At 42.7% G+C, this 17,566-nt stretch overlaps 1 protein-coding gene across 1 annotated transcript in view; it reads left to right on the top strand.

Moving 5' to 3' along the window:
- The first annotated feature begins 1,592 nt into the window (after positions 1–1,592).
- Positions 1,593–17,566, top strand: part of dph6 (diphthamine biosynthesis 6) — a 56,954-nt gene continuing 40,980 nt past the window's right edge. The window contains exons 1-5 of the mRNA XM_028991982.1: positions 1,593–1,752; positions 2,058–2,149; positions 2,231–2,415; positions 14,800–14,873; positions 15,610–15,728. Coding sequence (XP_028847815.1) covers positions 1,730–1,752; positions 2,058–2,149; positions 2,231–2,415; positions 14,800–14,873; positions 15,610–15,728 — 493 coding nt within the window. The 5' untranslated portion in view covers positions 1,593–1,729. The remainder of the gene's footprint in view (positions 1,753–2,057; positions 2,150–2,230; positions 2,416–14,799; positions 14,874–15,609; positions 15,729–17,566) is intronic.

The raw sequence follows: 17,566 nt of genomic DNA, 5'->3' as shown, positions 1-17,566 counted from the left end.
TGTGTCCTTGCTCGACAAAAATTAGTTTGTGTATCTGTGTAAATCAACTGTCGTATGCACATGCTCTTTTAAGAAAAGGCCAAGGGTGCCATTCTATTTCTCTGCCTTGCCTCCATATTTATGTGCCTCATACTCACTTCATTGCCTGTGCCTCAGTTGCACTATCCATCAACACTTTCTATCCTCCACCAAAAAGGACATAAAAATCTCTTTTAAACTGGTACAGGCCTGTCACAAATAAAAACGAACAACAAAGTTCTCAGGGGGAAATGAAATATTTAATGAGCCAAGACATGTTATGTGCGGCCATTTACAAAAGCCAGGGACAGCACCAACCATGACTCTGTAAATACTTTACTGGGCTCAATATATTCTATATATTGCCAGACGAACGATGTGGAAACAGGCTTGTTAATGTAATGAATGAGCATTTAGTGAATAAAACAATACATTTCCTAATCAAGGATCGATTTTCTTACCAAGGATCAAAGCAAGCCAATTTCCATGTCATAATGTTTAATTCAGAGTCATTGTTCCCTTTAAAACTACAACATATATCAATCAAGATGTAGCATTTTAAATCTAAATATATCAATATGTCAAATGGCTTTACAGAGGAAAACAATACAGATTTTTTTTTCAGTTTCACAATCTTTTTTGTTTGTTGTTGTTGTTTTTTTCATGAAGCACCAGAGGACTTTTGATGAGTAGTTCAGATACTTCATTCACTGAGCTGTGCTCATTGCCATCATGAGTTCACTGCCGCATGTTCACAAAACAAATACGCACACACAAAACACTAAAAAAAAATGCAGAGGGCTGAGAATATGTCTTTTTCAATTTTGTACATTCACACAAAATCAGTTGCCTTTGGCCTGCTTAGGGGCAGAAGGTGAGGAAACACACAAAGGCAATGCAATTATTCTGCTCTGGCACAACAACTGAGAGCAAAAGGAGCATCAAAGGTTTTCCTCTAAGCCATGGTGCTCCCTCAGAGGAAAAACACAACCTGTGTGAATAGCACAACATGGACTACTGTTGCCTTTTTGTTTTTTTGGAAAGAAAATGTGCGCAATTTACGCACAGCTCTTTAACTACTGGACTTCATAATGCAATCTAAAGGTTACAGCTACTATTACTGTTTCCCTATGCAAACTAGATTAGTTTTGTTTGTTTTGTTTTTTTATGAGAAGAGGACACTTATTACATTTACTGCATTTGTCAGATGCCCTTGACCAGAGAAGTCCTGCTTGGCTGTAGTTTCCAAATGACAGATGTTTAAGTCCAGAATTTTCAGAATTCACCCGTCAGTGATCAATGAAAAGAGTTTCATGTAAATACGCGTGCACGTTGTCATTCCAGATCTCCAAGCACTGCAACACACTTCTTCTGCTCAAGTCGCAGTTCTGATCGCTGTCAAGCTGAGTTCACGCGCTAGTGAGAAATCATCACTTGGAAAACATTGCACACTGCAGAAATTACATTTACCCGTAAGACCGCGCTCATTTCCATTCTTTCTGTTTTCTTTTTTTAATCAGGCAGTATCGGAGACAGGCGCAGTCGGGGGCTTCGGCGTCAGACCCCGGAAGCGCTCAGGCCACGTTGTAAAGTGTGTTTACGTGCCGTAGCCGCCGCCGCTGCTCGTATCCCTGCGGATGAATGGGAATGCTTTGTGAGGTGTCAAGTAGCACTTAATGTTTTACCCGTGACATTTTTTTAAATAAAGAATATGAAAGTTGTCGCGCTGATAAGGTAATCGTCTGCTTTTGTTGTCATATCGGCTCGGCGCTTATTTAAAGCGGTACATCGGCACTTTGCTGTCAGATTTAGCCTGTCTGGCAGCTGCAGTTTTCAAAGCATATTTTAGAGCTTCTGCTTATTATGTGAATATGAATTGGTTTCTACCAGAATTAAACCTCAAAAGCTCCCATGCAAGATGTGTTTAATGATTAAGTCCTGCCCAAATAGTGAAATAGTGCTGTGCATATGAAAAAAATTACATTCAATAAATTATAATACCTTAATAATTTTATGGTTGGCTGTGTAATGTTTTGCAGTGGTGGCAAAGACAGCTGCTACAACATGATGCAGTGTGTTGCTGCAGGACATTCAATTGTGGCACTTGCCAATTTAAGACCCAGCAATAAAGGTGGGTTTTCTTGTTGACTTTTATTAGATATTTCATCATGCACTTGTAACTGCTCACTGCTTGTCTGATTTTTCTGTGTAGATGAATTGGACAGTTACATGTATCAGACTGTTGGCCATCAGGCCATCGAGCTCCTTGCGGAGGCCATGGGTCTGCCCCTCTACAGACGCACAATCGAAGGGACCAGCCTGGATACTGGGAGAGAGTACAGTCAAAGACAAGGGGATGAGGTTGAGGACTTGTATCACCTGTTAAAACACGTCAAGGTAAGGATAGTAATGCAATTTCCTTTACAATCACATCCTCTTATTGCCTTTGGTTTTTAATGTATTTATTTACAAATAAAATGGTCATTAACGGAAATTTGCATTAAACAGTGTCTCATGAAATTATTAATTTCATCAACTGACTTCGCTTGTAAGTCTAGGAGAGTTTTGTGACACATTTGAGTCACACCTGTCTTATCCCTGTTTCGTTTAACATTGTCACAGTATTTCTGGAGTGATAAACAAACTAGCAGCATTTTTAGTGATAAGTTTGAGTCATGACTGCTTGCTTTTCCATGTATTTATAAACAGAATGAAACAATTCATTTATACATTTCATAGAAGACAGAACATGATTATATGTTCCTTATATGGACATAAATTCATTTTGAGGCCGGTGAATGAAGGATGTTGTCTGCATGTATGTGTGAGTGCTTGTGTGTTGGATGCATGTGTGTTTAACACCCCTGGCTCTGTCACCTGACTTGATGCAGGAAGGTGAAAGCTGTCCAGACTCGAGCGTCAAGAGAAAGATCTTCTCCTGACAGAGCAAACCACTGTACCAGCAATGATTTGATGCAATATCACACCTTCTCCTTGACTTTTCCATACGTGAGCAGCATCAAATTTAAAGGGCTTGTTACTTTGGGGTAGGGGTTTGTTCGCCTGACATGGTGTAAACATGAAGCGAGCAAGTGGTCTCCCCGTAGATCTATGCGGAAACATGTTCATTCAGTAGTGGGCCCTCAGTGTGCTCATCCACGGAAGAGAGAGGTGGGGCCAGTGAACCTGCCTCAGGGCCTCTTTCCTCCTCACACGTTCCTCAGCTTTCTCTCTTCCTTCTTTCCCTTTCTGTCTCTCTCGCATTCCCTTTCACACATGTCCATTCTATCGAATATGCTTCCTCCCCGCAGTCCCCGAGTCTCCGGTCAACGAGGGGGCTCATGGCGGCTCGACGGCTTTGCGCATTTGCTGATTGGAGCAGCATGATCTCTCATCAAAGCATGTATTGCAGTTACACCGCCAGAAGCAACAAATCAGCTGTCTTTAAATAGCTTATTGCATTCAGTCAAGGCAGGGACCCAACAAGTCACAGAACACAGGGAAAAAGCTGAAATATACCCTGCTTGAGTCTGATCGGCATCAGTGGGTATAGATTTCTGTTTAGATATTTCTGACCTGAGCCACGTTTTTCCCCTGTTCATTTTAATCTGGTAAAGTACAGCATTGATAGTGCATGTGCTCATCTCTTTTAGCAGTAATGTTATAACAGAATTGGGTTAAAGGGTGGTGTAGTGAAACTTTCTGCTCTGTTTTTCCTCATTTAGAGGAAAAGGCCAGTTTTTACCAGCTTGTGTTCAGTGTTTTGATGTGTCTTACAAAAAAAAAGTGGGGAAAAAAAACACCAACAATAATTAGCTGTTAAATCACCATCACAGGAAAAGAGCAGTTTTAGCAACAAAAATCTGTTCTGTTTCGGATGTGTGATATTTTGAAAGATCCATCCTAGCAGTTTGAATTAATTAGATGTTATTAAAATCTATTTGGCAAATGACACTTGAACATAGATGAAAGAATTCTTTAGGTGCCGTGCTGAATTTGAAGAGACCCCCCCCACCCCCCTTGTATTCCTTGGAAGTTCAGAAACTTGCAGGGGTTCAGACTGTGAGACAACAGTGCCACCTATAGCCTCTTTTAAAACATTGTTTCCTTACAAGTGTCGTCAGAAATCAAAAGAAGATATCATTTTCTTTGCCATTGTTGCCCATGATGGGGGACAATTATCACATTTTTTTCCCTATTCTTATTTGTGATAATGACAGAATGTGGCCTCGTACTGGTCCCCAGCCCTGAATGGTGACAGTTCTTTGCTTCAGCCTTTTTGATGTGTGTAATCACACAAGAGTCACAAACCCCTGCATTTTGCTTCTGTCCAGCAAAGATTCTGATCTTTGATCTTGGCTTTCAGAGGGAGGAATAACTGTTTTGTCAGTGGCGAAAGAAAGCTTTCATTCCTTTATGTCTTTGGTGATTGCAGGGATATGGCCCAAGATTGATGTGTTCCTTTCTTTAAACACACAGTCGTCATAAATCAGAACAGTGATTGGATGTCATCTTTATCATGTGGTGCAAAAGGATTAAGCTTTTGAAGAAAGAAAGAAAAAAAAAAAACAGGACATTTGGAGCAGGGAATCTGCTGAAGTTGCACTACTTTTTTTTTTAAATATCCAAACTGTTCACAAAGATCACCAAAGAACATCCAAAGGAACAGCAATGTCAAGCCTTATAAGATTTTTATTTTTTCATTATTTGTTGAGCTCTTCGTCTGCTGGTATTGATGGCTTCCAGCAGACGTTTGCTGCCGGTGATTAAAATGAGCTGTGTCACTCACCCTCGGCTGTAGCCGTGTCCCCCTTCAGGCTCGCAAAAGGTTAATATTAGTCATCCCGGATTGTTCCAGATCTTCTTCTTTATGCCGTCTGCCTCTGCAAAAGTGTGTGTGTGTGGTGTGTGTGTGAGACAGAGTTCCCATAGGGTTAGGTCATAGAACCCTCTTTTACACGATAACAAGTTAGCATGTCCGTCCTCCCCGTAGCACGCTAGAAAACCGCAAGTGTGTGTGTGCGCGTTTCCCACAATGTCCCTGTCATCCACTGCTCTTCCACATAAACCACTCAAACGGCAGAACCTGATCCTTTTGAAATATGCGGCATAATGTGCAGCCGTACACAATTGAGACGTGAGAGTGTGACGCCCTCAAAGTAAGATGTTACGCAGCTGTCGTGGGCCAAATTTATAACGTACATCTTGTCAAAGCCAAACTGGATCACTGAAGTCAAGTCATTTTTCATATCAGCAGTGATTTAGTGGAACTGGCTTTCCATCTCTCAGATCAGTTTAGTTCAGCTACGGCGCTCAGACCATTAGTCCTTTTTATGCAAAAAAAACAAAACAAAACAACTGAAGTTGTGTAATTTTGGTAAGTTTTAACAACCTTATTCATTTCAGTTCTGTGCTATATTGTTTTTACTGGGTTTTATATCATTCATGGCTGTGTCTTATCAGTGCTAACAAGTGAAGCACATTCACAAACGTCACATCACCTTTGGTTGGCTAGTTAGCAACTTTCTAGTTAGCATGGTCCTGCTTTGTGATAATAAAGCTAAATGCTATGATCAGCTTTCATTGGATGAAGTCAGACTTCAAATACATAAAGTTGGATGCACTCCACTATCCTCAACTTTATACTCCAAGATGGTTGCCGGACTCATTCCAGACTAGATACGTGTTTTATTTGTTTCTTCTGTGGGGCCGAAGACACCATACTGCCAAAATTCCAACTCTTGCTCACAACAGGTATTGCTAACAATTTTTTGCGAGGCATAAATTGCAGCATGGCTTCATTCCGGGCACTGACATCCGACTTCTGAGGCAAATGCAAAACACCGTAAAATACAGCCCTATCTTGGAGTTAAAAGCCTAATTTTCTCCAAGATGTATGGAAACCCACTGCAGACCAATAACCCTTGGCCTGTGTAGACAGTTCCTTCCGCCGGTACATGTAAAAGCGTGGCATTTGGTTGAGGTAATCCCTGATTTAAGAGCGCTTTCAGGCTCCCCCCTCGCCCCGGCCTCAGCTCCATTATTGACATCAGCAGCAGAGACCGGGGTCCCCAGAGATTGAGGTTGGAGGATTGGGAGGTGGTTTTTCAGCCTTGCCCGTCCAAAAACGCTTGCTCGTTTCCTCCCCTGTTTCTTGTACCGCTCGTGCCCGTCTTGCCTTTATTGTTGCTGAAACTTTTATCAGGAGCCGTTAGAAGGCAGCCGCGCGGTTGTAGCTGCCCTGGCGGACGGGCCGCCCTGCTGTGAGGCCGAGAACAGGCCACGGGGCTGAGAGGCGGCCAGCCGCTGCGATCGATGGCGTGCAGGTGTCGGGGAGTGCTGCTCAGCAGTGCTTTAAAAGAGCGAGCGAGAAATCAAACCGCTCTCTGATTACTTCCACATTACTGCAGAGACATAAAAAGGATTCGATATCTTCAAACCTGCTTAATACATAAATCATGAACTTAGAGGTCACTCTTAAGGATGTGCAGGATCAATAGTGGGGCTAATAAGGGAAAAGTGCACCTGTTTGGACAAATCCATGTTCGCCGCTCCGCTTACAAGCCTGGGGACTGAATCTTAGCCCTCCATGTTCTCTGCAGGACATCGGATTGTCCTTTCCTGTTGGGTCTGTTAAGAAAACAGGTTTCTTTTTGATTAAGAGCTCTGCTACCCAGTTGTTTTGCACACGAGGAAGGATAGCATTATGCTCCCGATAACAAGGGCCTGGCATTGTTTTTTCCCCCCTTCCATGCGGAAGTGGCGGGACAGGATCTGTTAGACACAGGCACATTTCCCCAGAACTCTCACAGCCTCCCAAACATTAGATAAAGAGCCTTGCCTAAAGCCTTTGTAATTTGTTTGTATTTTTCTGCCTAATGTACTTTACTTGGTCTTGTTTAGTGATGATTGAAAAAGATAGCCTTATCTTGGCTTGCCAAGGGCATGAGCAGCTAGCACCGGTTGAACATTGTTCCAGTGGAAGATGTTTTTTTTTTTTTTTTTTTTTTTTTTATATGTGTGTATTTATTTATTTATTTGTTCATTTTTTGCCTCTAGCCTAGCCAGCAAGATGGATTGTAGACATATCTCTCTGAGTTATTTGCATCGAATCTCCACAAAGCAGGTTGAGCTAATATTTTCCTTGTAAGACGCTCAGCTGTTTAGAGTGGGTGTTGTGCCTCGTTTCCTGGCCCAGATAGCGAGGAAGTTGGGATTGACTCTGTGACAGACGAGTGATAGTGTCTGACCGCTGAACGGCTATCCTGAAAATCAGTATGAGGTCGAGAAAATTCACATAGGACACGCTGATAGGACACATAATGATTCACACACACACACACACACACACACACACACACACACACACATATATATATATATATATATATATATATATATATATATAAATTGACCATCATGATTATCTCAGCAAAGCAGATCACTGTGACCTTTTACCTGTAGATTAGTGCTTTTTCTCTTCTCATCAATTTGTGTCTGTGTGTGTGTGTGTGTTTGTGTATATATATATATATATAAGTGGTTATAATTGGTTATAAGTGGTTAATTTATTTTGCTGAGCAGATGACATTTGATATAACATTTGATATAAAATATACTAAACTAAAATGTTGAAAATATATAGATCTTTGAATCTTTGGTGCTGGTCACCAAAATAAGGAAGCGGGGTCTCTCTAGCTCAGAAATTTTACTATCTCAGTTTGAACCCTTAAACTGAAGGAGCCTTTTTTAAATTGAGGCCCTGAAGTGCCCCCTTCTTCTCATCTGAGCACATGGCTGAGGGACAGCTCTCAGTCGGCTCCCACCATCCCGACTCCCCTCCTCCAAAAATATTAAGAGGACTTTTATGTTTTGTTTTGGCGAGGGCTCCCTGAGAGAAATATTTGCGGCAGCCGCCGCGCCTCCTGCAGTTCGAGCCATAACCGAAATAATAAAAACAGCGTCTCGAGTCTGGACAGCGTGTCAAACCTGCAGAGTCTTGGGGAGGAAAGAGGGATGGGCGGAAGTGGGGTGGAGAGATACTGAACCTTGTGTTGCAATGCTCCTCGGTTTTTGTACATTTAAATGAAGAAACGAGTTTGGTGATGGTGGCCGAAATTGTTGCGGTGACGTGTGAAACGTGCAAGACTCCATCTGGAGAGGCTCAGTGTTCCCACCAGTCACTGTCAGGCTTCGGGTTCCACTTAACGCGCGAGGAAAAAAAAACGTTAAGTCGATGCATTTGTTTGCTAACACTGTCCTTCTTTCGACAGTCCGATCCTCCTGTCAAGTGAGGCTGGTCGTTGACGCGACTGCAAAAATTTGCCCGAGTCAGCCTCCACCCCTACAATAAATTAAGTCCTGCTGAAGTAATCTCTTAATGCCAGATTGTCAACGTGATGAAAATAGATTTATTCCTTGCCACTTCCCACCAAAAATCAGCTTTCAGTCTTCTGTGGATGTTGATATGGAACCCCCCCCCCTCTTTCCATTGCTCAAATACGGACTGAAACTAGTGCTTTGTGCTTGGTTTGGCTCGCGTCAACCACAGCCTGTCTGACGTCTGGCACTGTGTTTACGTAACCATATATATTTAAGAGGAAACTTGTGAAACGTTAATCTCTGCACTTTTTAACCCTGATGAATTTCTTCATTTTCCAGCTGTGCGGCGTGGCATATTTATGCAGGATCCTAGCTGCAAAAATGGCTCTGTCAGTGCAAATGAATCACAGCTATGCTTGTGTGTGCAGAACTGAACCTGCAAAAAAAAAATGCATGGAAATCTTCTTTTTTTTTTTTTTTTTTTATTATTAAATAAATATGTAAATTGACAAGGCAAGTGATGATATGTTTCATATTTTCTAATTTGCCCTTTTGCTGATTTCCATTCTGGTTAGTGTTGTCCTGTTTTTGTGCTCGATTTGTTGAGGTCCTCATTTTCATTGGTTACCGGCCCCATGTCAACATACCAGTACTGAATCCCTACCACTTCCTTAAACTTCCCCCACTCAACTTTCATATAAAACACTGAACAGAGAGTCCATTTATTTTCTAATTCTTATTAATATCTATTATTATTGGTGTTGTTGTGGACAATAATCTCTCTCTTTGCTCATTTTATTTTAAAATAAAATGCAGTGGAATTTCTGTGCTTATTTCAGGCAGTAGCTTTTTTACATTTTTAATACAAAATTGCATTAAAAGTCATATGGCAGCAAAATTGCCTTATTGACCTGAACCCAAAATTATGGCAGCATGTTACCTTTAAAACTGAAGTCCCCACCTTACAAATGCTTGTTTTCATGTAGGCCAAGCAGAAGGTCATCGTGAGCAGATGTAATCTGCTAAGTAAAAGCATTGGAGGCAGCATGCTGCTGCTGCTGCTGGAATAAAGGGCATGTGCCTGTAATGTAGCTCTGTCAGATTCCAGCCTGAGACAGCTGAGGTGTCTGGACGGATGTGACACACACACACCCCCCTCTGAGTGTTTGGGAATTTTATTAGGCACAAATTGCTTGACCCTGCATACACAGTCACGACGGGGACCCCTCATCTGCAGCGTGTTGCGGTGGACAGAGGAACAATCCCATTACAATAGGGGAGAAAGCTGATATAATGGAGGGGGCCATTAAAAGCATGTCGCGCCCACTCACTCACTGAAGGAGAGGGGAAAGTGTGTGTGTGTGTGTGTGTGTGTGTGTGTGTGTGTGTGTGTGTGTGTGTGTGTGTGTGTGTGTCAGCATGACAGCAAAGCCATGCTGAAGCCTGAGATGGTCCTGTGTGCCCTTGAGCAAACTGTCATTCAAAGTACTTTAATTAATTTCTCTCCCGTCCCAGTCATACAATGTGCAGGGGGCATTAGCACACAAACATGCAAACAGCATGCAGAAAGGCTGACCCCCTGCAATGAGCATTAATTCTATATTTATTAAATTGTATAGTGAAACATGTGCACATTCAAAATGACATACATACATATGTACTCTGCAAATAAAATGTTGGCAGCTTTTCATATTTGCAACATTCAATAATTCAAATAATAATTATAAAACTTTTTAAGTGCCAATAATTCATTCTGTTGATAGCTAGAGATCTGCTGCAATAAGTCCAGTTCTGGCTATGTTACACTCAGATTTGTTACAAACATTTGTTACAGACTACAGTTCCATAATTTTTTTTTTATAGTACTGTTATTTATGTGTCGGCATAAATAAGCATTTTGTAATTGATGAACGTATGAAAACATCTGAAGCAAAAAAAAAAATCCAAATGTTTATCCATATCCTTTTATTTGTTGAAGATTGTAACATTGTTGCAATAATGCTAATAACCTGAACACATTATTAAATAATAATAATAATAAACTCTTGTCCTGAGAAGTGTTCTATGGGGTGAAATGTGATTGTTAATTCCACAGCAGTGATTCCAGATGGGCGCATACGGTGGCGGGAGATTGTATTTTTTTCCCCTGTCCTCTTCTCAAGATAGTAGTAGCACTGACACCATGGCACTATGGATATCCTGTTGGTGTTGTGTTGGCAGCTCTGTTGGGATTCTTGTACATATCAGTTGCACCTGTGGGTTGGCATTCTGTAGTCTAGACAAATCTACACAATTCTTCACACACAGAGCTACAAATAAAAAAGGAACCATTACTTTTAACCTTTCTATAGGCTGTAATAAATCAGCAGATGTTTGACGTGTCTTTGCATGTGAAGTACACGCCCTACCAAACATTAATCATCCTCTTATCACCATCGATTCACAAGCAGCTTCTCGTCGTTTTTCCTAAAAAACAAGAGTGCTACCTTGCAGTTAATCAAATAAAACGGACACACACACACACACACACACACACACACACACACACACATATATATATATATATATATATTTTTCCCCCCTCTCTGGCTGTCTCTGCACTTTAATCACATCAGTGGTTACAGCTTTATCACCAAGCCAAGTACATCCATTTTCATGAACGACATTAGGGAGCTTTGATTTAATGAATTTCACAATTAGCAGAAGAAGTTAATGACTGTAGGGCTGCGTCCGCACACTGACAGGCCTGCAAGGACCATAGCTCTGGGCTGCCGTTCTTCATTGATGTCTCTTCTGCTTAACGCTTCGGAAATTAGGTGGACTGGGAGAAGGGGGTTCCACCCTTAAGCTGCATTGGTTGGGGGAAAAACAGGGAAACTAAAGCGATGATTCACCGATTACAGCTAATTTGATAAGCTGTACTAATTATTTTTTAAAAGGAGATTTATGATTTGCATGCTTTACACAAGCTTAATCCTGAAGATATATCTATTTTCACTCATGAAGTTCACCATAAGCTGCATGGCTTTTTCACACATAATATTTTAGCAAGCGTTATTCTGTTTTAGCTTTGCAAATATGCTGGTACACCCCTGCAGTATCCAATTCTCCAGATTTATGCATGTACACCTCCCCTTTTAAAAAATGACTCCTTCTGCTGTTCCCACAAAGGATGAGAAAGTATGTCTAGAATCCATGTAATCCAACTCTGTTGGTCCAGAACACACAGTAGAAAGTAAAGTTGGCGGCCTATATTCCAGCCAGTCTCCTGGCAGTGGCTGTAATGGCGACAAAAACAGAGACGCATCCAAAAATAACCTCCTCTCAGAGTCCTGCACATATATCCTCTTTTGCTTAGAAATTGTCTAGAAGCCATAGTGGTTGGAGCTTTTCCTTTTTTCTGCCTCCATACTGACGCAACAATAAGAATATTTTCTGTTAATTGTAATTATACCTGTCCTAATGTAAAAGAAGAAAGAGTATACATTATTTGAAAACTGTTGCTTTTCTGCTGCTTTTTGAGAGCTTTAGTGGTATTATAATCAGTCTTTATTGTGACTTTGAGAGATAATTGAGAAACGCCTGGACAATTTGCTGGTATAAAATAATCACATTATTAACTGGTCAATCGCACTCTATATTCATGTTCATTTGGAGCTGGGGAACATGATCGCCTTTTGGTTTGTTGAGTGCGATCTGCGAAAACGGTCGTCTCCATGAGGTTTCTGCGTTCTCATGCTGAGAAAGGCTCCTTGCGTCTGTCTGGTGGTACATCTCGCTCCCTAATCATAGCTCGGCTCTTTTCTGTGCAAGATTACTTATGTTTACTGCCTGTCCTAAAATAGCACTCGTTCATGGATGAACAAACAGCAGAGACCTGTTTTGTATGATTTAGCTACATAGCCCGAGAGTGTAAATGCACTTGTGTGTGTATGTGTGTGTGTGTTTGTATTCCTGCTTCCCCCCCCATTGCTGCCTTTAGGGCTGCACTGTCTCCGTGTTCCTGATACACACATCCACACATATATATTCTTTATCTGATTAGCCAAAGCGCTGTGTGGAAGGCAGCGCAGCCCCCAAGGCAGGGCATGGATTTCATTTTAAAAAAAAAAGTATCAGAGGTTTACACGCCGGTCCGTTTAATCAGCATGTTTATCAGGCAGAGAAAAATTGCCGGACGGACCGCAGGGAGCGGGGAGGTGGGTGGGGGTGGGGTTATCTTAAGGACCAGTAGCCTGGGAAATTGATAATGGCTACAAGGTAATTTACTGGCAACTTCTGCATCCCTCCGTGCTGGCCAAGCCCCTCCCATTCTAATTACAGCCCATGTAATGTCCTAATGAAGCTGTGGGGTGTCTGTGTGTCTGTAAATGAAAATTCACTCATCTCCCAGCATCCCCCTGGACGTGCGGATGTTCGTTTATTTATTCTGTCGTGAGGTCCAGGACACGGATTAGGGTCGTGGTTCTGTTGGCACTCATGCACAGGGCTCAGCCTGATGGACCAGGGGCCGCAGTTGGCGATTTGGATTTTTTGACTCATGGTCACGCTTCTTTCCGGCTACCATCGATTTTCGCGTGAAACAGTGGCACTGTGTTTTCTACATTGGGAGCTAAATTATTTCTATCCTGGTGGAGTTCATGATTCAGTAACGTACCATGATGATGGTGTTTCAAGGCTGCTGAATCATTTACATTTAAGGCATTTGGCGGACGCTCTTATCCAGAGTGCTTACAACGTGCTTTCAAGTTACCATCGATGAAGTGATCAGTTCTAGTTCATTGGGACCCTCAACTATGAATACAATCTTTTTATTCAATCTTGTTGTAGATTCTGTACACAAGTTAGACAATAAGAAGTTTACAAATTAATCTAAATATTCTCTAAAGAGGAAGGTCTTGAGCTGCCGTTTGAAAATACTCAGTGACTGAGCTGTTCTGACCTCAAGAGGTAGTTCGTTCCACCACCGAGGGTCCAAGACGGAGAAGTCTAGATGAATGTCTTCCTTTTACCTGTAGCGATGGGGGTCAAGGCGAGCAGTACTGGAGGCTCGGAGTATACGAGGTGCATTGCGAGGTGTATTAAGGGCTCTGAGGTAGGATGTTTGGCTCTGTAGGCCAGCATCAGTATTTTGAATCTGATGCCTGATGCGTGCAGCTACTGGGAGCCAGTGGAGGGAATGTAGCAGAGGGGATGTGTGGGAGAATTTCGGAAGGTTGAAGATCAGTCGTGCTGCTGCATTTTTTATGAGTTGTAGAGGTCAGATGGTACATAGAGGTAGACCAGCTAGAAGAGAGTTGCAGTAGTCCAGTCATGAGATTACCAGTAGCTGGGTGGCCTGGGTTGACAGATAAGGACGGATTCGTCTGATATTGTAGAGAAGGAATCTACATGAGCGGGAAAGATTGCTGATGTGAGTCGAGCAGGAGAGTTGGTTGTCTATTGTTACTCCAAGGCTGCGGGCTGAGAGAGAGAGCTGTGAGTTGTCCAGGTAAATAGCAAGATCCTGATGTGTTGAAGAATCTGCTGGAATGAATATTCGTTCAGTTCTGGTGGGATTGAGTTTGAGGTGATGGGCTGCCATCCAAGATGAGATGTGTGTTAGACAGGCAGAGATTTTGGAAGCAGCATGTAGATCAGAGGGAGGAAAAGAGAATATGAGATGTGTGTCATTGGCAAAGCAGTGGTAGGATAATTACCTCACCTAGTGATCTCGTGTAGAGGGAGAAAAGGAGAGGACCTAGCACTGAGCCTTGAGGGACACAAGTGGAGAGTCTGCACGAGGCAGAGGTGGATCCTATCCAAGTCACTTGGTAAGATCGCTCATCAAGGTAATCATCATATTTGCCAATATGGCCGCATGTAGTTGCTCGGTAACAGACAGAAGGTCAGTCTCAGTAGAATGAGCTGTTCTGAAGCCAGACTGGTTAGGATCCAGGAGGTTTTTCTGTGTCAGATGAAGTGATAGCTGATTATAGACACACCCCTCAAGGATTTTAGAAATCAGAAAGAGCTCAGGTTCCCAGTAGGTGTCTTTCAGAACCGTAACCTTAAAACATGACGAAGTGAATAACATTAATTATCATTGTTTTGGTAGCACAAGAAATGTTGGTGTGCAATTGTTTCTACCAATCTAAAGTGGACCAAAAAGACATGACAGCGTCACAGGTGCCCAAGACTAGGTGATGGGTCAGGCAAACAAAGACAAATCCCACAGACTGTTGGGATTTAATGTTGCCCATGTTGAGATGGTAGAAAGTGATTTTCCTTTAAATCATGTTGACAAGTGACTGATGTGTTAGGATTCAGATTGAGTTGTTAAGTGGATGTACTGTAAATATTGATATATTCTTTTGAGGATTTTATGCTGATGTGATTGCAAATGTTATAAAGCTGTATTATCTACATCCAGTCAGACTGCATTTTATTTTGCCATCTTTATTTGTTCCTCAATCTCAGGAGAAGGAGGGGGTGGAAGCAGTATCTGTGGGGGCCATCCTGTCTGACTACCAGAGAGTCCGGGTTGAAAATGTGTAAGCCCCCCCCCTCTTTGCATTTATACAAAACACATGAAAAATAAGTTACAGATTCCATAACTCCACTGCTAATTATTTAGTCCTTTAATTATTCGTTCCCCACACTGCTCATTAACATGCATGTTTAAAAAAAGAAAAAACTTCAAAAGTCTTTTTAAAGCCACTTTTCAGTTTACTTTTGCATGCTTTTGTTGAATATTCAGACGTGGCATATCACATCGTACCCCAAAAACACAATATTGTAAGATGCTCTGAATTGAGAAGCTTTGCTCAGGGCCAGACCTGCCCCATCGTCTCATGCATTCCAGCTTAAACCCTTCTCGTCTTCAGTTCCCGCTCAGCTCTGAGCTCCATGTATCGGCACATACCCCTGCCAGTCCTGCCATTGTCCCGGCCAATCACACCTCAGGCGTGGTGTGTGAAGCAGACGTGTGGTTGGAGTGGTTGGGGGGTCAGGTTTCTTGCGCTGTCTCTCCTTCTGTGTGACAGACAGGGATGCGGGGGCGCGGGGTTAAGGTCGAGGAGGGTTCTTATCATAATTACAGTTTTTGATTCGCACTTCTCTTTTGCCCACAACCCCTTTTTCTTTGAATGGTCCTCTGCACATAGGCCATACGAGCCGTGGCATGGTGCCTGGAGAAAATAACCTGCAAGCTGTCTTTGTAGTCAGAGGGTTTTGTCCAGCGGATGCTTCATGTGAGCTCACTCCCTCTCTCCCCTCCCCCTGCCTCAGGTGTGCGCGGCTCCGGCTCCAGCCTCTGGCCTACCTGTGGCGCCGCGACCAGGAGACGCTGCTCTCAGAGATTATATCATGTGACCTCCACGCCCTCCTCATCAAAGTGGCTGCCTTTGGTGGGTACAACAGGCAGTGGCGGAGCAGTCCTCCGGCCACGCCCCATGATTGACAACCAACCCCCCTCTCAATAGAGCGTTGTAAGTCTGTGGGGGTCGGGCTGGGTAAGATGAGTTGGCGGACTGGTTGAAACCAGAGCGAGAGGGGAAAAAAAAAAAAAAACGCAGAAAGACTAGAGTCTAAATCATCAATCAGGGCTTAGTGGAACCATTGAGACTTTAGCCAGGGGCGAAAAATGCAGCGGAGCAGAGAACAATGCCAGGAGATAAGAGGAGAATCTGGCAGCCAAAGAAAGATCACAGATGATTGCGGGCCGCATTAAAGAAACCTGTCAATAATTGCCAAGCGGCTCATTGTGCGGCGGGCGAGACTTGCTCCACGGCGCTGGCATTCCTCGGAACTCGCGGGGCGTGAGGCTCCGATTAAAATCTAGCATATCTCATTTGAGCCCTTAAATGGCTCAGCAACACGGGAAAGGTTAGTGTCTTGTCACCTGGCTTGTGTTCTCGCCTCGCGTGGCGCCCGAGGACAGATGCAGATCGGGTTTCTGTGTGAAAGGGCAAAAAGGTATTGGGGAAAGGAAGAAAGGAAAGAAGGGAAAGGCGTCACTCTCAGCATGTTTTCAGTGTGTGGATTGTTACTTGTATCTACTTGACAGTGACATTGAAAGTGATAAATGATCGTTACGCTGCGAATGGTTCTTTTTACCCCCCCCAAAAAAAAACAGAAAACCACCGTGGCAATAAATCACCAGCCTTAGACACTGTTTACACGACCTTAAGTACATGTTGTCGCCTACAGAAGTAATCAGTTGCGCTTCAGGTAGATGTGCTTTATGATCTGTAAGTGGAAGTGGTGTGTTGGAAAGCTGTGTGTGTTTAGGGTTAGTTAAACAGCTCACATATATCACTCTCAATGACAGTGATTTTGGATTTCATTATGATTCTTCACCATTTTGTTATTATAAGGAACTCCAAAGAGCCAATTTCCAGGTAGGGTGACTGAGTAAAAGGGTATAAAGACACACTTTATCTACTGTTTGCCATCACATTGTGGCTACAGATTTATTTTTATACTGTGATTTTTTTTTTTCCTGTGAGTCTTCTGTCTCGCTCCAAACGATTCCTCATTGTATTAAGGGGCAGTGGTGGCCTAGCGGTGGCCTAGCAGGAGCTGGTGGCCTAGCGGTTAAGGAAGCGGCCCCGTAATCAGAAGGTTGCCGGTTCGAATCCCGATCCGCCGAGGTGCCACTGAGCAAAGCACCGTCCCCACACACTGCTCCCCGGGCGCCGGTCATGGCTGCCCACTGCTCACTCAGGGTGATGGGTTAAATGCAGAGGACAAATTTCACTGTGTGCACCGTGTGCTGTGCTGCTGTGTATCACATGTGACAATCACTTCACTTTGACTTTGATTCTTGTACAAGGACAATTAAAGGCATCTTGTAACTTTATAAATGGATGGTCTGCAGATCGGTGCATCTTGTGGGTTTTTGGAAAGTAATACAAGGGAAATCCTATCCCAGTCCGCACTTGCTCTCTTACATTCATTTCTGTACAGATGTCATTCTTTGTCTTAATTCATATGATGCTCGCAAAGATTATTATTTTATTAATATTATTAATAACACATTTTGTATCTTATTCTTTTGAACTTTTCCCCTTTCATTCTGTAGATTCTTGCATCATTGGTCATTCTATTTTGATTTGTGTTATTTGATTTAGAATATTTAATCTACATCATAACACAAGAACTGTAGAAGGGGTTCTCTGAGCATCGAGCTTTGATGAATAAAATCCCACCACCTTCTCACCTATACATGGAACTGACGCTGATG

This window comes from Denticeps clupeoides, chromosome 1 (assembly GCF_900700375.1).
Source record: "Denticeps clupeoides chromosome 1, fDenClu1.1, whole genome shotgun sequence".
Classification (NCBI taxonomy): Eukaryota; Metazoa; Chordata; class Actinopteri; order Clupeiformes; family Denticipitidae; genus Denticeps; species Denticeps clupeoides.
This window is presented reverse-complemented; position numbering and strand designations above follow the sequence as displayed.